We start from the raw sequence: 26,491 nt of genomic DNA, 5'->3' as shown, positions 1-26,491 counted from the left end.
GTTTAGCATGTTGAAGGAAAATAAACCCACCAGCCTTGACTTCTGTATCCAGCAAAATTATCTCTTTTTTAAAACTATGTTTTTATTGATTGTTTAGAGAGAGAGGATCGGAGAGAGAGATGGAAACATCAATGTGAGAGAGAAACATTGATCGGCTGCCTCCTGCACGCCCCCTGCTGGGGATAGAGCCCACAACATGGGCATGTGCCCTGACCAGGAATCAAACTTATACCTCTCCGTCCATGGGACCACACTCAACCAGAGCCACACCCGCTGGGCACAAAATTATCTTTTAAAAGTGAAAGAGAAATAAAGACTTTCTCAGACAAACAAAAATTTAAAAAATTTGTCACCAGGAGACCTGACTTGCAAGAGATATTAAAAGAAACCTTTTCAGCCCTGGCCAGTTTGGCTCAGTGGTTGAGCATAGATAGGCCTGTGGACCAGAGAGTCCAGGTTCGGTTCCTGCTAGGGGCACGTACCACAAAAAAAAAGAAAAGAAAGAAAGAAAGAAAGAAACCTTTTCAGAAAGAAGCAAAATGATATAGGTCAGAAACTCAGATATCTACATAAAAGAAGAACTTTACGGAAAGAATAAGTAAAGGTAAAATTAGAAGGGAGATAACTAGCCCCCCCCCCCCCCCCCCCCCCCCCCCGCCATGGCTCAGTGGATTGAGTGTCTCCCATGGACTGAGAGGTCCCAGTCCGATTTTGGGTCAGGGCACACGCCCAGGTTGCAGGCTCCAACCCCTTCCCCCAGTAGGGGGCGTGCAGGAGGCAGCCGATCAATGTTTCTCAAATTGATGTTTCCATCTCTCTCTCCCTTCCTCTCTCTCTCAAAAAATTAATAAAAACATATTTTTTAATAAGGGAGATAACTAGAATTGTATACGTATCCAATTTGGGTACTTTTGGGACCTCCAACTAAATGTCCCACAGACAGTTGAATAAGTGGGTCACTTCAGTCCTTGGGTGGAGATATGGAAGCCATTACTGTAGGGAAGGAGATAGCCCATGGGAAGGGTAGTTTCACTAAAGCCCTGTAAAGTGATCAGGGCAGGTAATTCATTCCATCAACAAAGAATATACACATGTGCCAGGTTCTGCACTTGGCAATGTAAATATAGACACCAGGAAGGGTGACAAGGAGACGGAGGAGTAAAATAGTCAATTACATTAGGGGCTGTCTGGACTAAGAGCATAACAGAAATTCAAAAAAGGAAACTATGTTACACATTTTTTAATTTTTTAATTACAAAGATACAAAAACAAAAACAGAAAAGCACATAAATTACCTACAGTGTCACCAACCAGAGAAAACCAGGTTAACAATCTTACATATCTTTTCAAACTTTTAAAAGGTGGCGCCCTCTTTTGCTTTGTAGAAGGAATAATTGAATTCTTACTGGAAGCGGCGTGCCAACAGGAAGGCTTTGCAGCGCTGGTTTGAGGTCTTGCATTTAAGGAATCGTATCTCAGTGGGTGATGAGGATGGAGAGGACAACTGGCACGGCCCCGCTTTACGAACTAGAAAGTCAAGCCTCAGAGAGGGACTTCTTTGCAGGCTCCACAAAGAAAGACTGGGGCCAGGAGGGCCGAGACCCGCTGTTCAGGCAGCCTAGCCATGGACCAAGGAACTTGACAGAGAGGGGGGCGGGGCCCCACCCGCCGGGGCGTGGCCTTATGACGCACCGTCACGTTTCCCTTCGCCGGTGGCCCATTGGTTATCCATTACCGCCCTTTTCCGGGGCAAGAAAACTGGTCGCAGGACCGGAAGCGCGATAGCTCTCAGATTGGAGACAACGGGGCCGTTTAAGGCAGAGCGAACGACCTGGTGCCATTGGAACCGGCTACATTCTCCACTCAGGCTCCTTCCCAAATTGGAAAAAAACCTCCAAAATCCTGGCAGCCTATGGAAAAGCACTGAGTCGGACCGCAAAGTATACGGCGACCATCGAAACAGCCGAGCCACTAAGGGCCAGCGGAAGCCCCGCCCCTAGGGGGAGGCAGCCTCGCGGTGGAGGAAAGAAGCCCAAGCTCTGCCCCCGGGGCGGAGCTCGCCGGCCATGGCTACGCCCCCGGGGGCCGGTCCCGCTGCTCTGCGCTTTGCTGCGGCTGCCAGCTGGCTAGTCGTGCGCCAACGCTTAGTGGAACATTTTCCGCGAGTGTTGGAGTTTCTGCGGTCCCTGCGCGCTGCTGCTCCTGGCTTAGTTCGCTATCGCCACCACGAACGCCTGTGTATGGGCCTAAAGGCCAAGGTATTAGAGCCAGTGGGACCAGGAAAAGGAAGAGGGGAAAGGGCGGGATGCAAGGACCTGACTAGGACGGACCGCTTGGGGGGTGGGACCAGATGCAAAAGGGGAGCTTGCCCCGCAGTGGGAATTCTGAGCTCAGTACTATTCACAGGTGGTGGTGGAGCTGATCCTCCAGGGCCGGCCTTGGGCTCAGGTTCTGAATGCCCTGCATCACCACTTCCCAGAGTCTGGACCTGTAGTGCGGGACCCCAAAGCTGTGAGTAATCCCTGGAACGGTCCCCACCCCAGTTAACCCTTGGTACCCCTAACTTGTCTGCCTTCTCTACCTTCAACAGACAAAGCAGGATCTGAAGAAGATCTCCGAGGCACAAGAAGCCTTTTGCCAGCAGGTGAAGGGGCTGGCAGAAGCCCCTGTGGATTTGGCTGGGAAGTTGCAGGTGAGACAGGCTAGTTTGGAAGCTATGGTGTGGCTTTCTTCTTTAGTCCTCTTTTAACCTACTTTTTTCTGCTCTGCAGGAACTTGAACAAGAGTATGGGGAACCTTTTCTGGCTGCTATGGAAAAGCTGTTTTTTGAATACTTATGTCAGCTGGAAAAAGCGCTGCCTGCACCACAGGCTCAGCAGGTTTTCTTGGGGCAAAACACAGAGGGCAGAGTGTGGGGTGGTTTGATTAAAGACTGTGGTCCTCATGCTCTCTCCCTGCCCACAGCTTCAGGATGTGCTGAGTTGGATGCAGCCTGGAATTTCTATCACTTCTTCTTTTGCTTTGAGCCAGTATGGTGTGGACATGGGGTGGCCACTTCCAGGTACCAGGACCATCTGGGAGAATTAGGAATTTGCGGGTGGAGTGTTTAACCTGAGACCTTTTGAGATAGCCCGTCCATTAGAAGGGTTACATGGGCCCAAAACACAAGAAACTGGACTGAGTTGATATATTACTGTCTATTCTTTTTATAAGGAACAATCTTTTCTTTTTAGAGTGCTCTGTTACTAATTCAGTGAACGTGACAGAGCCCATGGAGCAGAGGCCTCCCCAGCAACCAAGACCAGCACTCCACCAACCTCTGCCAAAAGCCAAGCCTGGCCCAAACCTTCCTGAGGTACCAGCCTTAAGGAAGCACTCAGAACCTTTGGCTGGCCATCACTTCAATCTGGCCCCTCTAGGCCAGCGAAGAATCCATTCCCAGTGGGCATCCACTAGGGTAGGCCATAAGGAGCGCCCCACAGTCATGCTGTACCCCTTTAGGAATCTGGGTTCACCAACCCAGGTTATATCTAAACCTGAGAACAGGGAAGAACAAGGGACACACATGGCAGTTCCAGCAGGAGATGTCGACACGAGAGCAGCCTCCACTGGAAAGTCTAGGAGTCCATCCCAGACCCTGGGTGGAAGGACTGTGCAGGAGAACCCAGTTGACTTGTCTGCCTCGGAGCAAAAAGAGTGAGTGGAACCGTTGCTTCTGCCTACTAGCAGCACATTCCTTGCCTGCTTTCCCCTTATCCTATCTTCTTTGCTTGTTCTCACCCCAGGAATTGCTGGGACAGCCCCCTGGAGTCCCTGAGACTGTCATTATCACCTCCAAAGGCCAGGAAGCCAGGTAGCTATATTGAGTCAGGACTGGGTCAGAAATCCTCCTCACTTGAGGGCTTGTGTTCACCTAGAAGAGTACTTTGACTCTGGTTTCCTTTCTGCAGCATGTCCTCCATCTCTGTGCAGCCCTGTCATTACCATAGGGGACTTGGTTTTGGACTCTGATGAGGAAGAAAATGGCCAGAGGGGAGGAATGGTGAGTAGAGAGGAACAGAAAGCTGGGGCAGAACAAGACAGAACCACCCCCCCGCCCCCATGCTCCTGAATATGGAGGGCTCACGGAATGTTTCAGATGACAGAATCTCCCTGCTCCCTTCTCTGCAGGAGACTCTGGAAAACTATGAGAAGACAAAGTTTGACACCCTAATCCCCACCTTCTATGAATACCTCCCCCATCCTAGCCCCAGTGTTGTGTCTGCCCCTTCCCATGATCATATAGACTCCTCCAATAGGACTGGAATGTTGTCTGCATCCTGCCTGTCTCCGCCCTCCTCACCTCTACAGGCAGTTTAGTGGGAATAAAGTGGAAGCCTAGGCTTGGGTTGCTTGACTACATGGCCCAAATTACTTTGTAATGCTTGATAATTAAACTTTGGGTTTATTAAAACACTGTATTGGTGTGCGGGAGGGGAATTAAGGCTTCTGTAAGGTCTGTGTAGATCATTTAGAAACAGGGCTGGCCTCTCCAAGGCTAAAAGAATCCTTTTGCTCTTTTACTTCCCTTGCAAAGTGGTGTTCAGATGTACCAGAAAGATTACCAGGGCTGAGAACCTGGATGAGAAATTTCCCTATTCTGAAAATATCTGTGTCTTGATGCCAAAATATATACTCTGTAAATTCTGGGGGTTGGTTGGTGCCACTCAAATGGAGATGTTTCATGGGAAAAGTACTCACTCTTCTTGACTCCACTGGGTCAGTGCCACCTCCACCTCACTTGCCCTGGAGCAGCACCCAGAAAGCTCCAGAATCTATTTACAGTCATCGGGATCTCTCTTTATAGGGAAATTTTAAAAATGATAACACTTCAGAGCTTTTCAGATATTCAAAGATCCTATTTAATGAAGCTGATTAGCAAAACATGATTTTAAAAGCCTACTTCCAAAGACCACAGCCATATATAAAACAGTTGTATGAATCAGTATCTTCTTCTTTTAATAATCTTCAGGAGCTGGGTCCCCAGATTCCCATTTGATTATCTTAACTTCATTTTCTCAGCCTGCCTTCCTTGCTTCCTCCCCAGTAAGCGCCCTGGGTATTTTGCGGGTGCAGATAGAGAAGTATAGCATTATTGCAGGAAATCTCAGGAGTGAGATGATCAAGTGATAGTCATAGTAGCTGGGATGGTGAGGGGCCCGCTTGGGAGGCCCTATGGTTTGGTGCTGGTGACTTGGAGGGCAGAACTGAACTGCTGAAGCCTAGCTCACACCACTGAAGCTTAGATTCACCTGCTGGGTGACACGGATGAAGGTGGTTCTCCGGCTCAGCTCCTTCAGCTTAGCTGCTCCTACATAGGTACATGTGGAACGGATGCCTCCAAGTATGTCACGGATGGTATGTTCCACATCCCCTTTGAAGGGCACCTCCACCGTCTTTCCCTCCGAGGCCCTTAGAGGAGGAAACAATTTTCTTTCCTTTTCCTTCTGGATTCCTTAAGCCCAATGACTCTTCCCCAGTCCATAGCCCTGGTTCACCACTTTTCTCCCAAGAACAATACCATCCACCTCCCAACAGCCCTGAGTTCTGCCACCACCCTATTTAGTCACACCTTCCAAGAACCCTCAGCTCCTGGGCCTCTGCACATACCTGTACTCAGCAATGCCCCCAGCATACTTCTTCATGGCTGTGTCAGAACTCATTCCATAGAAGAGTTTGTACTGCTTGCCATCCCTCTCGATGAGCTCACCACCTGACTCACTGTGCCCGGCCAGCATGCCACCCAGCATCACGAAGTCAGCCCCTGCCCCTATCAATGAGGAGAAAAAAGATGAATCTGGCCCAGGTGTCCACATGCCCACCCAGCCTCAGAAGCAACTCACACCAAATTCTCAGTCCTTAAAATGATTCCAGCATCTTCCTGGTTTTGTTGCCCTAGCTGGTCCACAGCCCACATAGGCTTGCTCTGCCCTGGCCGCTATTCCTCTGGCTTCTCCAAAAAAAAATTTAAAGCCACTAGAGATTCCCTGCCTGGCTTTGCTCTCTCTTTTTGCTTCCTTTGCCATCTTCTGGTCATTTCTTTTTACTGTACCCAGTGAGTAAGACTCACTTCAAGTGTTCCAAGAGCAAAGGTCTCCAAGATTAGTGTGAGCAAGGATCATCTGGGAAGCTGTAAAAAAAAATGCAGATCCACAGCCCCACTCTCCAAAGCTGGATTTTTTTTAACTCTAAGGTTTAGGCATTTACTTTGCCCAACAGTCCAGGGGATGGTGCAGATGGTCCTGGCCCACACTTGGGAGAGTCTATATCAGAGTCTCAGCTTGCTCGCCCCAGATGACACCACAGGCTTCAGGGTCACGAGTTCATATTATGAAAGAACCTGAGTGGTTTCCTCAGCCTTTCTTAGCCTGATCCTAGAGCCTCAAAGGTGACTTGTCCTCTTCTATAGGGTCCTTCTTCTGTGCTCTCCCAGTGTCCTTACCAAAAGCCTTGGCCACATCCCCAGGACAGCTACAGCCTCCATCCTGCAAAGTGAGAAGCATTGTGAAGAGATAGCATGGATTTCCCAAGCCCTCTCAGCGATGTCCGAACAGCCCACCTCAAAGCTGACAGGAACCCAGGAGTCCTGACCCTCCTCTATCAGAGCTTCCATACCCAGCAGAAAACCCAGATAATTGGCAGCCTCATACCCTACTCTGTCCTTGGACCTTACTGAAATGATGTGGCCTTTGAGGCCATGAGCAGCATCTGCACACTCCATCACTGCACTGAGCTGTGGATACCCCACTCCAGTTTTCTTTCGGGTGGTACACACAGAGCCTAAGAAGAATGTGACAAGGACGAGAGTGAAGTGCTCCATAGGTGTCTGCACTGAAGAGGTAACCAATGGCCCCCAATGAGCCAACTTACCTGGTCCAATTCCCACTTTGATGATGTCAGCCCCAGAGAGGATCAGCTCTTCCACCATCTCTCCTGTCACCACATTCCCTGCCTGAGACATAACCATCAAAACAGCATTTTTAAGGTCAGAAATGAAGAGGAGTTTATGTGCTCTCATACACAGCATGCCTGGACCAGGACCTTCTAACATTATTACAAAGAAGGGTACCACTTGGGTTCCCTCTACTGGGCCCTGTGAGAGCGTTTAGACTAACCATTTCAAAGGACCCTGCTGCCTTGGCTTGGTGCAGCTCAGTTGGCTGGGTGTCATCTTGTGCACCAAGAGGTTGCTCATTTGATTCCCAGTCAGGGCACATGCGTGGGTTGCAGGCTTGATCCCCAGTAGGGGGCCTACAGAAGGCAGCTGATCAATGTTATACTCCCACATTGATGTTTCTCTCTTCTCCCTCCCTCTCTCTTTAAAAATCAATAAACCTTAAAAAAAAAAAAAAAAAAGCCCTGGCCAGTGTGGCTCAGTGGACAGAGTGTCAGCCCACACACCTAAGGGTTGTGGGTTCGATTCCCAGTCAAGGACACATACCACTGTTGCAGGTTTGATCCCCGGCCCTGGTTGGGGTGCATGCGGGAGGCAGCCAGTCAATGTGTCTCTCTCACATCAATGTTTCTCTTTCTCTCTCCCCACTCCCCTCTTCAATTCTCTTTGAAAATCAAGGGGAAAAAAATATCCTCAGGTGAGAATTCACACACACACACACAAAAGGACCCTGCTTCCCCAGCTAAGGTAAGGGGGTTAGTGGCCAGTTTCACTGTTGCACTAGGGTAAAGCTGTGGTCCAAATGGACCAAGACGAAATTTGATTTACAATGGATTTATCTTCCCCTCCCCACCAAGAGACCCAAATATTTTCTGCCATTAAGCTGTTATGTGATATAACCTCTCTGGGCTTAGGGAAAAGGGGAAGATGTGGTAATGTAGGCTAAATACCCATCTACATAGTTGTATTTGCTTCTGATGGACAGAAAAGTGATATCCCTCAATGCTGTGAAGAAAACGAGGCCTTGTCATCACTCCCCTAAGCTTGTAAAAAAATAAAACATTGTTGGCCCTGGCTGGTTTTGCTCAGTGGTTAGAGCATTAGCCTGAGGTCCAGGGAGACCTGGGTTTGGTTCCTGCCAAGGGCACGTATCGCAGTTGCAGTTTGTCCCCAGCCCTGGTTGGATTGTGCAGGAGGCAGCCACTCGATATGTCCCTTTCACATCGATGTTTCTCTCTCTCCCTCCCACTCTATCTGAACAAAAACAAAATGAAAAAAATGTCCTCAGGTGAGGATAAAAAAAAATACTACTAAAAAAAATAAACATTGTTGCATGTGATCCCTTTTTTTAAATTAATTAATTTATTTATTTTTGTTACAGATGTTTCTCCTTTTTCCCCCTCTGATTTCCCCCCTCCCCCTCCCTCCCTGCCCTGTCCCCAGCTTTGTTGTCCATGTCCATTGTTCATGCATACATGCATATAAGTTCTGTGGTTTATCTCTCCTGCTATTCTGGGGATTGTTAGTCTGTACCCCACTTCCACGTCTCTGGGACTACCCCATTCCTCAGACTGTTATGTTCATTATATTCCACAAATAAGTGAGATCATATGATACTTGTCTTTCTCTGTTTGGCTTGTTTCGCTTAGGATAATACTTTCCAGGTCCCTCCATGTAGTCTCAAAGGATAAGAGATCTTTCTTTCTTACAGTTGCATAGTACTCCATTGTGTATATGTACCATGGCTTTTTTATCCATTCGTCTACTGATGGACACTTGGGCTGTTTCCAGATCTTAGCTATTGTAAATAGTGCTGCTACAAACAAGGGGGTACATATATTCTTTCTGATTGGTGTTTCAGGCTTCTTAGGGTATATTCCTAGAAGTGGGATCACTGGGTCAAATGGAAGTTCAACTTTTTAATTTTTTGAGGATACACCATATTGTTTTCCATAGTGGCTACACCAGTCTGCATTCCCACCAGTAGTGTACTAGAGTCCCCTTTTCTCCACACCCTCGCCAACACTTGTTTGATGATTTGTTGATGGCGGCCATTCTGACAGGTGTGAGGTGATACCTCATTGTTGTGCATGTGATCCCTTTAATAGGACTGTAGTACCATGTCCATATCAGCAGGCAGGTATATATGTATCACAGGTAGGTACAATGCATAAGCACATCATGTTTTGGTGAATGATGTCAGGAACACTGGATTTACAAAGACTGTATCAAGGGTCAGAGATTGCAATGATCGATAAACATTTAAAGCATGGAACCATGGATAACTGCCCAGTGACATGATTAAGCAGACCGGGAAAATTATAATGCAGCAGAGGAGAAATGAACTGATGTAACAAAAACTGGCACAAAAGAGTGGAAGAAGGAGAGGGATGTGCCAGCTACAGGGTAACAGAAACGTACCATGATGGTGTGTTCAGGGAAGCGCTTCCGTACATCCTTGACAAATTCAACAAAATGTTCAGAGTAGCCATTTGCCACATCCAGGCATATATATTTCACCTGAGGAATAGTTTCCAGGATCTGTTCCAGCTGCTTAAAGTCAGAAGCGCCTGTGCCTGAGCTGGCAGCCAGATGCTGTGGGAGAAACGGACATTGGCATGGGAGGCATTAGACAGCTGGTGGTATGTTAGAAATGACCTGATGAGCGGCCAACAGGGATGGGGAGGTAAGGGCTGATCCCCAGGAAGCCAAGAAAAGATTCCTGGAAAAACTCTATAAGGATGGGATCACAGGAGGACCAGTATTACCTCAAGACAGTCAGGATTCTGGCTCGCAAACTCTTCCCACTGCTTGAGGCTGTAGTGTTTATGGACAGCAGTGAAGAGGGAGAACTGAGGAGAAAAAAAGCCATCATAAAGGAGAGAACTTTACTAGAGTCTCTTTTTCTAGAAATAGACTTTTTAATATTCTCTCTGAGGGGGGAAAGGGCTGAAGTCTGGAAAGAGAAACTTAAAGAACTCGGGTTGAGCTGAAATTTTTGTTTTGTTTTGTTTTTTTATCCTCACCCGAGGATATTTTTCCTTTTTTTTTTTCTGTTCAGGTAGAGTATGAAGGAGAGAGAGGAAAAGAGAGAGAAAGAGAAACATCAATGTGAAAGGGACACATCGAGTGGCTGCCACCCGCACAACCAACCAGGGCCAGGGACAAACTGCAACCGAGGCACGTGCTCTTAGCGGGAACCGAACCTGGGTCTCTCTGGACCGCAGGCTGACACTCTTAACTGCTGAGCCAAACCAGCCAGGGCTGAACTGAAATTTTTACTTCAACCATTCATCTCCGTACAAATCCCAGTAGGACTTTTTACCATAAGCTAGTACTGTCAAACTCTCCCACCAAAGTACTAAGTTACCTGGTTTTGATTTCACTTGCCAGCACATACAGTGCTTCGGACTTAAAAGGTAACAAGGACAAGCTGTTGGTGCAGTGGGACAAGCAGTAGACTAGAAAGAACCATGAAGACGCTAAACAGAGCCAGTGTCTGCCTACACTGACTCAGACCCTTCTCTTCTGTGGTAACCCAGTAGAAGACCTATTTTTCGTATCTTCTGGTCAATTTACCCGCAGTAGTTCAGTGAATCTAAATGTTCTCAAAAGGTGCCCTTGGCCAGGTTGCTCGGTTGGTTGGAGCATCACCTCATGCACCAGAAGGTCACGGGTTCAATTCCCAGTCGGCACATACCTGGGTTGCGGGTTCGATCCCCTGGTTGGTGCATACCTGGGAGGCAGCCAATCAATTTATCTCTTTCACACTTCTCTCTCTCCCTTCCTCCCTCTCTAAATATATATCAATAAATGCTCACAAAAGGTAAGATCTTAAGTTTAATAGAGCCGGTAAGATGCTACCTCATCCTTTCTCCATCTCCGTTGGAGTAAAGGACAAATTTTCTTGAAACATGGACCAACCTGAAAAGTTTATTTCATTCCGTCTATTTCAGTCAACCAAGTACAAGGATATGACTCAATGGATTTGTATTTCCTAGCTCAACAAATTGCAAACAATATCCCAGTACTTTAAGGAAGGCATTCAAAGGCCACTGTGAATGCTGGTGCTTGTGCTTTAAAAGTGCAGGGATACAGCCCTGGCCGGTTTGGCTCAGGGGTTAGAGTGTCAGCCTGCGGTCCGGAGAGACCCGAGTTTGGTTCCCGCTAAGGGCATGTACCTTGGTTGCAGTTTGTCCCCGGCCCTGGTTGGGTTGTGCGGGTGGCAACCACTCGATGTGTCCCTTTCACGTCGATGTTTCTTTCTCTCTCTCTCTCTCTCTCCCCTCACCCCCCACTCTAGCTGAATAAAATATGGAAAAATGTCCTTGGGTGAGGATTAAAAAAAAAAAAAAAGTGCAGGTATACAGCCCGGCCGGTGTGGCTCAGTGGTTGAGCGACAACCCATGCACCAAGAGGTTGCCAGTTCATTTCCTGGTCATTTCCAGGCTGTGGGCTCAATCCCCAGTAGTGGGGGCCACGAAGGAGGCAACCAGTCGATGTTCTTTCTCATCGATGTTTCTATCTCTCTCCCTCTCCCTTCCTCTCTCTCTCAAATCAGTAACGAAAAATAAATTTAAAAATTAATTAATTAATTAGTTAAGATAAAAGTGCAGGCATACAGCCCTGGCCGGTTTTGCTCAGTGGTTAGAGCATCGGCCCACAGACCAATGAGTCACGGGTTCAATTCCCGTCAAGAGCACATACCTTAGTTGTGGTTCATCCCCAGCCCTGGTTGGGTCATGCGGGAGGCAACCAATCACATCGATGTTTCTCTCTGTCTCTCTTCCTCCCTCGCTCCCACTCTATCTGAGGATAAATAGAGAAATATCCTCAGGTGAGGAATAAAAAATAAATAAAAGTGCAGGCATACAAACAGATGAGACAGCAGTTGACTGAGATGTACAAGTCTCACAACTGACAAGAAACCCAAGGAACTCATGCATCAGCCAGCAATAAGAAGTGTTATTGTTATACTTAATCAGAGGTTATCATCAACACTACCTAGCTGGTATTGAGTTCTGTTCTCTCAGCAACACTCTGCCATTAACATGCTAACAAAGGAAAAGCACTCTAGGTCAGCAGACCTTGGAGATACACTGGCACGTTGTGGCATGATAAACACATCCAATTACATACCAAGCTAGAGACCTAGGAAAAGATGCATACTGGCATCCAACCTTTTTATTATTACTGTGAGATTTGGCTCTATCTCTAAAATCTGATTTCTTTAGCACTCAGCAGCAGTACCGAAAAGCCATTCTCAACATAAAACATCAAGACAGTACCCACAAGTTCCACGTGTTATAGCATGTCTGTTAACACTGAAGTCAGATTCACCATTCCTCAACTCGACAAGGTGACAGCAGGATTCTTAATTAGTGCACGGCATCAGCAATACTAAAATAACTACAACTTCAGAGAAATGACAGCAGACATTCCACAAAGACTTACAGCAATCAAAAATAGAGAAAAGGAGACGAAATCCTTAAGGCTAACAGAGCCACAGGCTGCAGCAGAATCCATCAACCAGGGGCTACATGTGTTAATCAGAAGAGTGCGTATGTTCTCAAGAGTGCCCAGAGTAACTAGTATCTACCTTTTCCGCTACAAGTATAGAGGCAGGTAATATTACTGACAAGAGTAGCATCTTCTACTTTGAAAGTGAACAATAACCTCTATAAAAGAAAAACGCATTCCATTTGGGGCATATCCAAGAAACTCCCAGGAATCTAGGACTTAAAATGAAGTTTTTTGTTTTTAAGAAAGAAAGAACGGGCATATAATAAAATTAATAAGCTTCTCTCTAGGATCTTCTAGTTAGGAATTTTTTAATGCTCAAACTGTATTTAGTTTATGAACTAAAACAGTGACTGTTTCGTTTCCTAACAATGGCGTAACTGGAGAGATGCATGTGTTTGGAGGGGGTGACCTGGGTGCTGGGAAAAGTTGGCAACGTGTATAAACTGCTGGACAGGAGAAAGGGGAAAGTTCTGTTTATATATCAGAAAAATAGGGTCAAAACTTGGAATTTCATTAACTCACATGGTTCTTTAAACTTACCAAATCAAGGAGCTTTAGTACTGGAGAAAATAGTAAATTGGAGCATCTGGACTGTTAATTGCCTGAGAGTTGACTGGGGATGGGGGTGCAAATAACTGCAGTCATAGCTGGACCTCAATGAGGAAGCGACATAAGAGAAGTCCTACCTTACAGAGAACTTTGGCCATCTCAAAAGTGCCCACAGTATCCATATTGGCAGCAATGATGGGGATCCCAGTGTACATCTGCTTTGAGTTGCGAAATGAAAAGGATCTTGTGAGATCCACCTGCAGATATGAACAGGAAACTGAGCATTTCATTCATTCAAAAAACAAATATTGCAGGAGGAAAAGTACCAGGAATCTTTCTCAGTCCTGGTCCACCAGGGAAAGCAGGCTCACCTCACTTCGAGACTTAAGGGTACTGCGTTTGGGCCTCAGCAAGACATCCTTGAAGTCCAATTTGACGTCGTTGTCGATGTGAGGCATGGTGGGGGCCTCAGGGTAGCAACGAATCTGAGGGTTGGAAGGTAAGAAAAGACATGAGAGGGTAGCTGAACCAATAACAAGCCTTAATGCCCTGTCAGGGCTGACGCCTAAATTGTGAAAAGTCGGAGCACTGGTCGACCCGTCCCGTGGTCGCGATTACCCCCGGTGTCTCCATCCCAGGGGAGAAGAATTGGGATGGAGTTGTGACCTTCAAAAGGTACATTTCTTACACTACTTTTCCTTCTCTCTCCCCTGCAAAAAAGTAATTTAAGGTAAGAGGGTGATTTGGGGGCTAGTAAGAAGGGGGGGGGGCATAACCAGTTTCCGGAATAGGGGGTACTTCCTGTCGCCGTGGTCAAGGTGGCAGTTGATCGAAGCTCCCTTTGCTTAGCAACTAACCTTGCGAAGCCCCGCTGAGCCTCGTGAGCCACGCGAACAGGTTCCGCTAATTGCGGGCGAGAACGATTAACCGAGGAATTCCAGCTTCAGCGGTGGCAGTGCGAGGGCTTCTGGTTAACAGAGTTCACACACCGAGGTTGCCGTTGGTCTGAGGAGCAGGAAACTACAACTCCCAGGGTGGAACGCGCGGAGCTGCCCACCAGCATGACGGGATAAGTAGTTCGTTCCGCCCAGTCTTTACACTAGGCCCGACTCGCTGGGGACTCTCAGAATCGCGGAGGCGTCACCTCTGCTGTAACTAAGCTGGCCGCCTTCCTCTTCTTTACCACGCCACCGAAACGAAACGCGGGGAGCATTTCTGAGCCTTTCGGGAACCCTGGGGAAAGAAGGGGAGGGTGGAGCCAAACAGTGACCCGGAAGCAGACGTGACTCCCACAGGAAGAGTGCTGGGAGCGGCGGCGACCACCGCAGCGACAGGAGCAGCGATTTATCTGTGTGCAGACCCAATATTGGAAGAAGATGCTAATTAAAGTGAAGGTGGGAGCACCTCCAGCTTTGCCAAGACTCAGTGGTACTGGGCTGGCTGCTGTGCTTTACGGGAGAAGCGGGGAAGGGAAACCACTCCTTTCCAGAGCCTGGAGGGCGCTGACAGCCTCAGGGCTCCGCGCGAGGGGTGATGGGACGTAGGGGGACTCTGGAGGTTTTTGATTGCTGGGGCTGGCCCACCCAGATGACCGCGGGGTTTCTGCCGTTCTGCTTTCTCGCCGTGACCCTGGAGGAGGTCTCCTTTGTCCGGGTCTGGCTATATTCGAACCCCTGCGGTCAGGAGAAGGCCTAGCAACAGCTTGGCGCCACTCTCTTAGATTCTTGGAATAAGCTCTAATCTCCATTCTTCGTGCCCAGGTTACCTGCTCCTCCCAGCCCCGAACGTAGGCTGCCTCCGAGCACGACACAAAAACGTTAGCCTGAAAACGGGGCGGGAGAAGGGATTAGACTGTAAGCCTTTGCTGGTTGTCACCAAGATGTAGTATCTTAGCCAGCCTTCGGGAACCAAAGCTGGGAATGTGTTCAGTCAGCGCCTGCCTTTCTGGGCCAGGCATCCTGGACCATCCTCACTTCCTTGACTGAGGCAGGTTAGTTACCAGTGCCCTAGTCCTTGGTACTACCAGTGTTTCCTTCATCTCCATTTCTCAACTCCCGTGGTTCTTCAATTCCCAACCCTCATTAGTCCTATCTGCTATTTTCTTTTTTGTACCTGCAGACAGACAAAAACTAACAACGGATGTAGTGCAGCATTAGTTTGGCTTCTTTACTGCTAAATAAGGTTATCGTTATTTCATCAGTTCCTTGGTGTATTTACTATACATAATAGCCATTCTTAACTCTTCAGTTCTTCCAAACCACCTCTTAGCCAAGGATTGAGGCCAAACAGCATAGCCAGATATTGTTTTTCAAACTTTGAGTAGTGACCTATAAAAGAGTCACTAATTGTGAAATCACTTTAATGGTTCAGTGGGTTGAGAGCAACGTTAAAAAAGAAGAAAATAGAAATTTCAGGGTATACTTCTGGGTAAGAGTATTTGATTTTTTAAAAAATTCATCTTATGTATATATTACATACATGTATGTGTTACTAGTTCATATGTATTTCCTAGTGTGGGTCACTGTCAAAAAAAAGTGTGAAGAACAGTGGCAAATCAATGCTTTTACCTTTTCACTGCATAAGGTTTCTTGTGTCCCCTTAGTACTCTTAGTCCAAAGAACAGGTTATTGCTATACGTGGTGTTCAAGGTTTTGGAAACTTTTAAAATACATGTTTTTATAGATTTTTTAGAGAGGAAGGGAGATAGAAACATCTATGTGGGAGAGAGACATGTATGGGCTGCCTCCTGCAGGTCCCCTACTGGGGCTCAAGCAGCAACCCCCACACACCCAGACCTGGAATAGAACTGGGACCTCTCAGTCCATAGGATGATGATGTTCAGTCACTGAGCCACACTGGCCTGGAAACTTTTTTAAAAATCTCAACCTACACTAAAAAAATTTATCTCATGCCCCAGACACACACACACACACACACACACACACACACACACAAACTTAGTATGTATGATATGCATTGACGTTTCAATTCTATTCTAAGTTGATTTCATAACCCACTGTTGGTTGAGACCTGCAGTTTAAAAATAATACTGTGGCCCTGGCCGGTTTGGCTCAGCGGTTAGAGCGTAGGCCTGCGGTCCTGAGAGACCCGGGTTCGGTTCCTGCTAAGGGCGCGTGCCTTGGTTGCGGTTTCTCCCCGGCCCTGGTTGGTTGTGTGTGTGGCAGCCACTCGATGTGTTCCTTTCACATCGATGTTTCTCTCTCTCTCTCTGTTCCTCTCTCTCCCTCCCACTCTACCTGGACAAAAAATGGAAAAATGTCCTCGGGTGAGGATAAAAATAATAATAATAATAATAATAATAATAATAATAATAATACTGTGTTACAGATGAGATTCTCAACTTAAAAGTGCTTAAGAGTCACCTGGGGATCTTTAGTACTGCAGTAAATAGTAAAAATATTGATTCTAATTCAGTCGGTCTGGGATGGGGACCTGAGATTCTGCATTTCTAACATGCTCCCATGTGATGTTGAAGCTGCTTAAGTAGCAAGGTTCTAGATTTTGTCTCTTTGAATTCATTTTTATTTAGAACTTCTCTAAAATTGTCAGCCTCCTGTCCTGAAACACTTTCCTTTCTGCCTTTAAACAGGTTTCTCTGTCCTCCATCTCTCTTTTTTGGTTTGATGCATTTTTCTGTACGCTAAATACATATGAAAATGATTAGTTAGCTGTTAATTGCTATATAAATGATAGGTTTTATTGGCAGGACTCCTTTATGAATTACTCATTTTTCAACTTTCCTCTTAGCTGACTTCTTTCATATCTCTTTCTGCAATCCTTTTGTTTTTTTAATTTTTCTTCATTGATTTTATTTTATTTTATTTTTTTATCCTCACCTTAGGACATTTTTCCATTTTTTATTCAGATAGAGTGGGAGGGAGAGAGAGGAAGAGAGAGAGAAACATCGACGTGAAAGGGACACATCGAGTGGCCGCCACCTGCACGACCCAACCAGGGCCGGGGACAAACTGCAGCCAAGGTACATGCCGTTAGCGGGAACCGAACCCAGGTCTCTGTGGACCGCAGGCTGACGCTCTAACTGCTGAGCCAAACCGGCCAGGGCTCTTCATTGATTTTAGAGAGTGAGGGAGAGAGATGGAAACATCCCTCAGAGAGAACATCAGTTGGCTGCCTCCTGCATGTCCCCAGCTGGGGATTGGGCCCACAACTTGGGCATATGTTCTGACCAGGGATCAAACTGGTGACCTCTTGGTGCATGGGTTGATGCTCAGCCACTGAGCCACACCAGCTGGGCTCTTTCTGCAATGCTTTACAGATCCTTTTGATTTAAATCTTCTCTTGGTACTGCATCTTCTAAAATTAAATACATCCCTTTCTGTCTTAAGCCGTCTCCCCAATACTCATCTCATATATTGATCTTGCAAATCTTTCAGGTATCTGGAACTCAGTACTTAGAGTCATTTTTCTCTTTTACAACCTAATTTTTCCTTTAATACTTCTTCTTTTTTTAAAATTGTCTTTTTATTCCCATTACCATTATTCTGGTCTAGGGTCTCATTAACTTATGTCTTTATTTATGTGTGATACCTCTAACCAGGTTTTTGTATGGCCATGCCTCCTCTAAAGTTTAGAGTCTAAACCAAGGCATGATATACAAAATCCTAGTGTACAGATTTTTAAACTTCTTTTTCATGATATTGCTCCCTAACCCTAGATCCTGCATTGGTACCCTCTTAGCAGATTTCTTTGAACAACTGTCTTTACTATTTAAGCCCCATTTTACTCATTCAAATTACTTTAAACATTGAATAAAACACAAAGTTCTTAAGGGCTCAGTTCAGTGTGTTTTTAACCACAGTACCTACTCATGTAACCATAAGATCTAGATTCTAGAACATTATTCCTGCCCTCTAAAAGTCTCCATAGGTTAGTTTTGCTTGTTTTAGAACTTTATGTTAATGTAATACAATATATAATTTTTGTGTCTGTTTTTTTTCACTCAGCATTATATCTGTTGTTAAATGTCTTTGTACTTCCTTCTTTATAACTGAGTGGTATTCTATTGGATAGCTGTGTCACAGTTTCTTTATCTAGTCTCCTGTTGATGGACATTTTGATTGTTTCCAGTTTCTGGCCATTATGAATAAGGATCCTTTGTGGACATATTTTTCCTTTGGCTAAATGCCTAGGAATGGAATCAGTGGGTCATGTGGTAGATATATGTAACTTTATTTATTTATTAAATGTATTCATTTTTTTAAATTGATTTTAGGGAGAGAGAGAGAAACATCAACATCGATTTGTTGTTCCACTTACTTATGCATTTATTGGTTGATTCTTCTATGTGCCCCATCAGGGATTGAATAAGCAACCTTAATGTATTGGGATGACACTCTAACCAACTGAGCTACCTGCCGGGGCTTGATATATGTAACTTTATTTTATTTTATTTTTCTTTATTGATTTGAGAGAGAGAGGAAGTGAGAGGGAAAGAGAGGTAGAAACATCGATGAGAGAGAACATCGATTGGCCGCCTCCTGCATGCCCCTCCCTGGGGACTACCATGAACATGTATCATGACCGGGAATCAAACTGGCGACCTCTTAGTGAATGGGTCAACGCTCAACCACTGAGCCACAGCAGCCAGACGATATATGTAACTTTAAAAGAAACTGCTAAACAGTTCTTCAAGGGGTTGTACCATTTTACAGTCCCACCTGCAGTGAAAGAACATTCCAGCTGCTTTGCACCCTTACTAACTTTTAGTCATGTCAGCCATTTTTATTTTAGCTGTAATAGTGGGTGTGAAATGTTGTTTTATTCAGGTTTAAATTAATCAGCATTGATTAGATTTTCACTCACCATAGCACTTTGTCATTGCATCTTGTATTTGGGCAATAATATTCAATACGGCACTTCCTTGTATATATAGGTTTGCTCTATTAAGTTTATGGCTCATTGTTTCTTGGTTCTAAATATTCACTTGAAAAAGATTGTTGGCAAAGGCTTGGTCACTTCATTTCTTTTATATCCCCTCTGGTGCCTAAAGCACTGTGTTGAGCTAAAGTTCATCATAGACTCGTTAAATAGCATTGAATGCATTCCCAGGTCACAATGAGCAGATCTGAGGAAAGAAACGCAGTATCACATGATATAGCAAGAATATCTTTTAAAATTATTCAATTACTTTTTAATTATGGACCACTTCAAACATGCAACAGCATAGAGAAAGACATGTGCACCCTTTAGCCAGCTTCAAAAACTCATTTCATGGTCAATCTGTTTACACTTACCGGCTCTCCTTACCTGATGTTTTATGAAACAAATTCCAGCATATGTTATTCATACATGTTTCAGTATTTAGCTGTAAAACATAACTCCTTTTTTCTAACATAACCATAATTATCACATCTAAAATAGTAACAGTGATTTCTTACTATCATCAAATTTACTCTGTTGTCTTATTTATTTATTTATTTATTTATTTATTTATTTAATCCTTACCCAAGGATGTTTTTCCATTTTTTTGTTCAGGTAGGGTGGGAGGGGGGGAGAGAGAGAGAGAGAGAGAGAGAGAGAGAAACATCGACGTGAAAGGGACACATTGAGCGGCTGCCACCTGCATGACCCAACCAGATCCGGGGACAAACTGCAACCAAGGTACATGCCCTTGGCAGGAACCGAACCCAGGTCTTTCAGGACCACAGGCTGACGCTCTAACCACTTAGCAAACCAGCCATGGCTGTCTCATTTACTTTTACAGTTAGTTTGAATCTGGATCCAACTAAGATTATATATTGCAATTGGTTGATATGTATTTTAAGCTTCTTTAAATCTGTAATGCACCCTTTTCCCTATTTTTTCTTGTTGAATAAACTGTGTTGTTTGTCCCATAGTTTCCTACAGTTCCGATTTTGTTGATTACATCTCCATGTTGTCTTTTAATACTTTCCTTTTTGATCTATTTTTCTTGTCAGTTGGTAATAAGCTCTAAAGGCTTGATTAGTCTTTTCTGTGTGTTCATGTTGAAAATAACTCATAGGTATGAGTGGTGTGGTATGTACTTCTCTTAGGTTATTTTGTTTTCTATGTTAGATCTATTATTTCATTGGAGGTTACAAAATGGGGGTATTATTTTATTGTTGCATATATTAGCTAGAATGCTGGAGCAGTGTCCAGTACAGTAACCATTAGTCACATGGACTACTGACCACTTGGAATGTGGTTAGATGGAGAATTGAAATTTTATTTTGATTATTTATTTATATTTAATTTAAATTTAAAAACTCAAAGCTTACTCTATCATTGGAAAACTTTTTTTTAACAATTTATTTTTATTTTTAATTTTTTCCCCTTTATTGATTTTAGAGAGAGAGGAAGGGAGAGGGAAATAGAGATAGAAACATTGATGAGAGAGAACATCAACTGGCCGCATCCTGCACGCCCCCTACTGGGGATCGAGCCCACAACCTGGGCATGTGCCCTGGCAACCTCTTGGTACATGGGTCGACAACCCCTGAGCCATACCAGCCGGATGGAAAACTTTTCTTTTTAATCCTCACCCAAGGATATGTGTTTTATTGACTTTTAGAGAGAGGGGAAGGGGGGAAGAGAGAGAGAAACATCGGTGTGAAAGACAAACATTGATCAAGCCCCAACCGGAGATCAAACCCAAAACCTAGGTATATGCCCTGACTAGGAATGGAACCCACAACCTCTTAGGGTAGAGGATGATGCCACCTGGCCATGGCTGGAAAACTTTTAAGTTGGGTATATAAATCTACTTTTTCAACTGTAAATTATGAAATTTAAATACAGAGCAAGTATTTTGGATGAATATTTTCCATTTGAATTGAGATATAAGTATGAAATACACACAGCATTTTGAAGATTTGGTTTTTAAAAAAGAATGTAAAATATATTAATTTTTATATGGGTTACATGTTGAAGTGATAATAATTTGAATATATTTTATTTAAGAGTATTAAAATTAATTTCACCTTTTAAAATGTGGCTACTGCCTTGACCGGTTTGGCTCAGCAGTTAGAGTGTCAGCCTACAAACCAGAGAGTGACGGGTTTGATTCCAGTCAAAGGCACATACCTCCGTTGCGGTTCAGTCCCCAGCCCTGGTCGGGGTTGTGTGGGAGGCATCCAGTCGATGTGTCTCTCGTGTCAATGTTTCTCAGCAGTTAGAGCATTGGCCCACAGACCAGACAGTCCTGGATTCGGTTCCCGCTAAGGGGCACATACCTCAGTTGCAGTTAGTTCCCAGCTCCGGTTGGGGTCGTGTGGATGGCAGCCACTCAACGTGTCTCCCTCACATCGATGTTTCTCACTCTCTCTTTCTTCCTCTCTCCCTCCTGCTTTATCTGAAGATAAATGCAAAAATGTCCTCAGGTGAGGTTTAAAAAATAATAATTATTATTAAATAAATAAATAGAATAAAATGTAGCTACTAGTGTATGTAAAATTGCATATGTGGTTTGCATGACTTCTGTTTCTATTGGATAGTGCTGCTTTACAGAATTGTTTTATTATACTCTTATCAGGGACATTGTTTTAAAAATATTTTTTTCTCTTTACAATGTATTCATGGTATAAAAAAATGGAAAATACAGAAAAGTACCAATAGATATAATAAGAGTCAGCCATACTCTCACAACTCAAGATAAAAGCACTGATGTATATATTCTTCCCAACTTTATTTTTATTAATTTTTTTCTTTATTGATTTTAGAGAGAGAGGAAGGGAGAGGGAAAGAGAGATTGAAACATCAGTGAGAGAGAACATTGATTGACCACCTCCTGCATGCTCTTCACTGAGGATTTGGCCCACAACCTGAGCATGTATGTGCCCTGACCAGGAATCGAACCGGCAACCTCTTGGTACATGGGTCCATGCTCATCCACTGAGCCATACCAGCTGGGCTCTTCCCAACTTTTTTGAAAGTAGATATACATATGTGGGGGTTTTTTGTTTGTTTGTTTTCTGGTTGGTTGGTTGGTTGTTTTTTGTACAAAATGGGAATATTACCATTTTCCTAAACATTATTTGAGGACTGTGTTTTTCCCTCTGTGTTTGTGCCATAATCTATTTAATACTCATTTGTTTGATATTTATTTAGATTATGTTTCTAGTTTTTCAATATCAAAAGGCCCAGTGACCATTGTCAAAGATATATTTTTGGACATAGCCATGGTTGTTTTTGCAGAAGTATTGTTGCTGGGAGATTGTATTGCCAGATTGTTTTCTGGGTACATTCATGGGCTTCTACAGTCAATTTCAGAAACAAAGGGCTAGTCCTAGAGTTTTAGTTTTTACTTACCAATTTTTTTCTTAATGTCATAAGGTCTAAGCATCTTACTTTTGGGTGAGCAGTTCTGGGCATTCTCTTAGAATCTTTTTCACTCTTTAAAATTCTTTATTATTAAATCAAAATTAATATCTGTTAATATTTGTGTGATACAGAAATATTTTTATTAGAAATTTAAATAGTACAGGTAAAGGAAGAGTTACCCTTGATAAACATTCCCTTCAGTTCTACTCCTCTTTTCTTTTTCTTTTTTTTTTTTAAACATTAATTTATTTAATTTTTTTTTATCCTCACCCAAGGACATTTTTGCATTCATCTTCAGATAGAATGGGAGGGAGAGAGGGGGGAAGAGAGAGACAGAAACATGGATGTGAGAGACATCAAGTAGTTACCACCCACATGACCACAACTGGGGTGGGGACAAACTGCAACTGAGGTACGTGCCCTTAGTGGGAACTGAACCTGGGACTCTCTGGTCCGCGGGCCGACACTCTAACCGCTAAGCCAAACCACCAGGGCTCTACTCCTTTTTTCAAGGATATTCACTGTTATAAGAGATATGGATACTTTTAATTCTTCCTTCTATGTATGTATAGAGGTGAGGGATGGCCTGTATAAGTAAAGAATCCTACTTTATGGAAATCCATTTATCGCGGTAGAGTCTGGAACTGATTAGCCACGATAAACGAGGGCCAACTGTATATATGTATAATTCTACATCTAGAAAATAATAGCTAATTATAATTCTTTAGGTTTTTTCATGTTAGTGTATAAATTGTTGCATAATAAATATATGATTCTATGGATGTACTATAGTTTGATAGTTTTCTTATTTTTAGGCATTAGACTATTTCCTGTATTTCACTTTTACAAACGGTGTACATGTTCCTCTTTGGATACATGTTCAAGTTTTGCTCCATGTTACTTACCTAGAAATAGAATTGTCTGGTTAAAGAATCTGCATTTAAAGTATTATTATCAATAAAGTGAAATAATTTTTGGACAACACATAATTGCATACTTTTCATTTTGTCAGGAAAGGGCCTAAAAATATTACTGAATATTGTCACTGTCATTTCACAAAAGGACATTTTAACACCTGAATATATTTACTTTCATGAAAATCACATAGCTGTCATTATTTTTCTCATTTAACATAGAGTGTTGAAAATTTTCACACAGGCCATCTTGGTTTGCAGTAGAAAATTGAGAATAATTGTTGTAATTTATTCTTTTGCATATAAACAGCCAAAGAAGTTACTCTTGTACTTTTGGGAATACTATATACTTAGAACTGACCCATTCTTGTAGTTGAGAAATTAGTCCCTAAATACTGTCTTCATGCTAGTCTGTGTGAATACCAGAAGTAGAAACCATATGTTATTTTGTAAGCTTACCACAGGAACATACGTTGGGTCCCAATACTAGATGAGTCAGACTCAGGCAGTACTAAGTATAGAACTAAGAGCTCAGGCCAGAGAGTCTAATGTTTAGATCCACACTCTGCTTTTGACTTCATAGGCATGCTTTTTTTTTTTAATCCTCACCTAAGAATATTTCTCTATTTATCTTCAGATAGAGTGGGAAGGAGGGAAGCAGGGGGAACATCGACTGGCCACCTCCTGCATGCCTGCCTCTCGGGATCGGGCCCACACCCTGGGCATGTGCCCTGACCGGGAATCAAACTAGCGACCTCTTGGTACATGGGTCGACGCTCAACTACTGAGCCACACTGGCTGGGCTTATCGATCTTATTTTAAAGGGTCCTTGAATATTTGAGAAAGAGTGGGGAAAGGTATGACAACAAGGAATACAGTAGAAGCAAAGCAGTGCCTCTAAATTAAGACCATATTTGTGGCCTGGATTACTGTAGACTGGTGTAGATATGAGCTTTAAGAGCAATAATGGATGAGAGATTAGATTGAATGGAGCACAGCATTTGTTGTTAACCCTCACCTGAGGATATTTTTCCATTGATTTTTAGAGACAGTGGAAGGGAGGGTTGCGGGGGGAGAGATAGAGAGAGGAAGTTCGATGTGAGAGAGCACATCGATTGGTTGCCTCCTGCACGGCCCCATCTGGAGCTGGAGATCAGACCTACAATCCAGGTTCGTGCCCTTGACTGGGAATCAAACCTGTGACCCTTCAGTTTGAGAGCTCTAACTGCTGAACCAAACCGGCCAGGGCTGGAGCACAGAAGTTTTAAGTGTGCAATCAGTATATTGTATTTGGATGTCAGCAGCCTGTAGTCTGTGGAAGAAGTTAAGAAGACCAGAGCTGCAATTTAGGATTTACATAGAATTTAGAGAAGATACAGGAGAATAGAATGTTGAATGCAGTGTTACTTAAAAAGCTAGTCAGAGGTGATCTCAGGTGTCCTTGAGAATTCTTTGAATTATCTAAATGTTAGTTTCTGTCATTGATATATAAAACAAGGTCCTTCTGATTCAAAAGAATGCTTTTTTTTAGGATACCTCTCATTGCTGTCTCAAGCAAAGGAATACCAGTATTCTCATGGATTCTAGTTTGTGAGGGTGGGATATGAAATGACCTGTGGGATTAAGGTAAAATAATTCACAGAATCTTGCCCTCTCAAACATGTCCACAGCCTAAAAATGTTTGATGAATTCAGGTGTGGTCAAGTCCTTCTGATTCTTCAAAGCAACTTTGCTAAGAATGTTCATTTCGTAGAAGGTAGTAGATCCCTAGAGACCAGGACAGGACATTTTACCTAGAAGACAAATTGTATATTGGGCTGTAGGACTCATGAAACCCTTGTCTGTTTCAGACGCTGACTGGAAAGGAGATTGAGATTGACATTGAACCCACAGACAAGGTAATACCCAACACCTCTTCATGCCTGTCTCCTGACATGTGCATTTGTTTGGATATGCTGATGAACTTAGTCCTTTGCTTTCATGCTATCTGCATAGCTATGTTCTTTCCACTTCCATGGTCCTGCCCCTACCTACCAGGGGTAGCCCCTGACTACTTGTACCCCTAAAGGTGGAGCGAATCAAGGAACGTGTGGAAGAGAAAGAGGGAATCCCCCCACAGCAGCAGCGGCTCATCTACAGTGGTAAACAGATGTGAGTTTTGAATGGGAATGAGGGTGTGGCAATCTTACTGAAGATAAGGGAGCAAATACTGGAGATGGAGCAGCCTGCTTCTTTTTATTGGACCCTTTGGCAATTTAGTGAAGCCTATGAACCCCTTTTCAGAATAATATTTCTTCAGACATAAAGTAAAATACATAGAATTACAGAAGAAACTAATTATATTGGAATACAGTTATCAAAATACTAAAAAGGCAAGTTTGTAATATATGTGTTTTTTATTAATACATTAAGAGCTAATGGTGGGTCTAATACTACCATAACTTTGAAATATTTTCAAGATACCTGCAAACAATTCTAATATGATATGAAAATATCTAATTTCTATTGTTAATAGGTTACCCATATTACTAATACTACTGTGGTTTTACTTAAGTTCAAAATTTAAGGAAATAATCAGCTTTCTATGCATGTATGTATGAACAATGGACATGGACAATAAAGGTGGGGACAGGGCGGAGAGGGGGCAATCAGTGGGGGGAAAAAGAAACATCTGTAACAAAAATTAATATAAAAAAAAGAATCAGCTTTCAGTTTGGGGTTAGTAAAAATAAAGATGTAATTTTTTTTCTCATCTGAGTTCATAGACCCCTGGGTAGATCCATGAAACCCAGATTAAGAGCCCTGTTCTGGATGATTTTTCTAATCCTTTTTGTTCCTTCTTTTCCTGCAGGAATGATGAGAAGACAGCAGCTGATTACAAAATCCTAGGTGGTTCAGTCCTTCACCTGGTGTTGGCTCTAAGAGGAGGAGGTGGTCTTAGGCAGTGATGGACCCTCTCTCCATTTTACCTCCTTACCCTGTCTCTTGTAATGAGGCATCATATATCCTGTCACTCTCTGGGACACCAGAGTCACTGCTCCCTCTCCTGGATGCCCAGTCTTGTGTGTCTACTGATGGGAGACTGTGAGGACCCCAGGATGCAGTGTTCCTGGCCCAAAGGGCCCTTGCTGGCATTTGGGTTTTAGTTTGTAGTCCTGTGTGCTTCCCTCTCTTATGGTTATGTCCCTGGTTGTCAATAAAATATTCCCTGGCCTTCTGGAATCTTTCTTCTGTTACACAAATATGGCTG

The 26,491-nt window shown here is 43.8% G+C and overlaps 3 protein-coding genes across 4 annotated transcripts; 2 read left to right on the top strand and 1 right to left on the bottom strand.

The window, feature by feature from the left end:
- The first annotated feature begins 1,754 nt into the window (after positions 1-1,754).
- Positions 1,755-4,402, top strand: TINF2 (TERF1 interacting nuclear factor 2). Its single transcript, XM_036258226.1, has 9 exons — positions 1,755-2,258; positions 2,407-2,511; positions 2,591-2,692; positions 2,772-2,879; positions 2,965-3,061; positions 3,234-3,696; positions 3,786-3,853; positions 3,951-4,042; positions 4,171-4,402. Exons 1-9 carry the CDS (start codon positions 2,067-2,069, stop codon positions 4,357-4,359), a joined length of 1,416 nt encoding a protein of 471 aa, XP_036114119.1. The 5' UTR covers positions 1,755-2,066; the 3' UTR covers positions 4,360-4,402.
- Positions 4,403-4,817: 415 nt separating this feature from the next.
- GMPR2 (guanosine monophosphate reductase 2) lies at positions 4,818-14,236 on the bottom strand. 2 transcript variants are annotated; one of them, XM_036258241.1, is made up of 11 exons: positions 13,864-14,236; positions 13,378-13,491; positions 13,144-13,263; positions 9,703-9,786; positions 9,356-9,529; positions 6,910-6,991; positions 6,713-6,819; positions 6,482-6,524; positions 5,650-5,809; positions 5,292-5,451; positions 4,893-5,094 (listed from the first exon to the last, which is right to left on the bottom strand). In XM_036258241.1, the coding sequence occupies exons 2-11, from the start codon at positions 13,462-13,464 to the stop codon at positions 5,050-5,052; spliced, it is 1,062 nt and encodes a 353-aa protein (XP_036114134.1). In that variant the 5' UTR covers positions 13,465-13,491; positions 13,864-14,236; the 3' UTR covers positions 4,893-5,049. The 2 variants fall into 2 exon arrangements, with proteins under 2 accessions (XP_036114142.1, XP_036114134.1); XM_036258249.1 differs by having other exon boundaries at positions 4,818-5,451.
- Positions 14,237-14,267: 31 nt separating this feature from the next.
- NEDD8 (NEDD8 ubiquitin like modifier) lies at positions 14,268-26,455 on the top strand. Its single transcript, XM_036258284.1, has 4 exons — positions 14,268-14,400; positions 25,092-25,139; positions 25,310-25,392; positions 26,093-26,455. Exons 1-4 carry the CDS (start codon positions 14,383-14,385, stop codon positions 26,187-26,189), a joined length of 246 nt encoding a protein of 81 aa, XP_036114177.1. The 5' UTR covers positions 14,268-14,382; the 3' UTR covers positions 26,190-26,455.
- The last annotated feature ends 36 nt before the right edge of the window (positions 26,456-26,491 follow it).

The sequence above is a fragment of the Molossus molossus genome, unplaced genomic scaffold (assembly GCF_014108415.1).
Source record: "Molossus molossus isolate mMolMol1 unplaced genomic scaffold, mMolMol1.p scaffold_m16_p_1, whole genome shotgun sequence".
Taxonomy (NCBI): domain Eukaryota; kingdom Metazoa; phylum Chordata; class Mammalia; order Chiroptera; family Molossidae; genus Molossus; species Molossus molossus.
The sequence above is the reverse complement of the archived record's forward strand: the minus strand, read 5'-3'. Positions and strand labels throughout refer to the sequence as shown.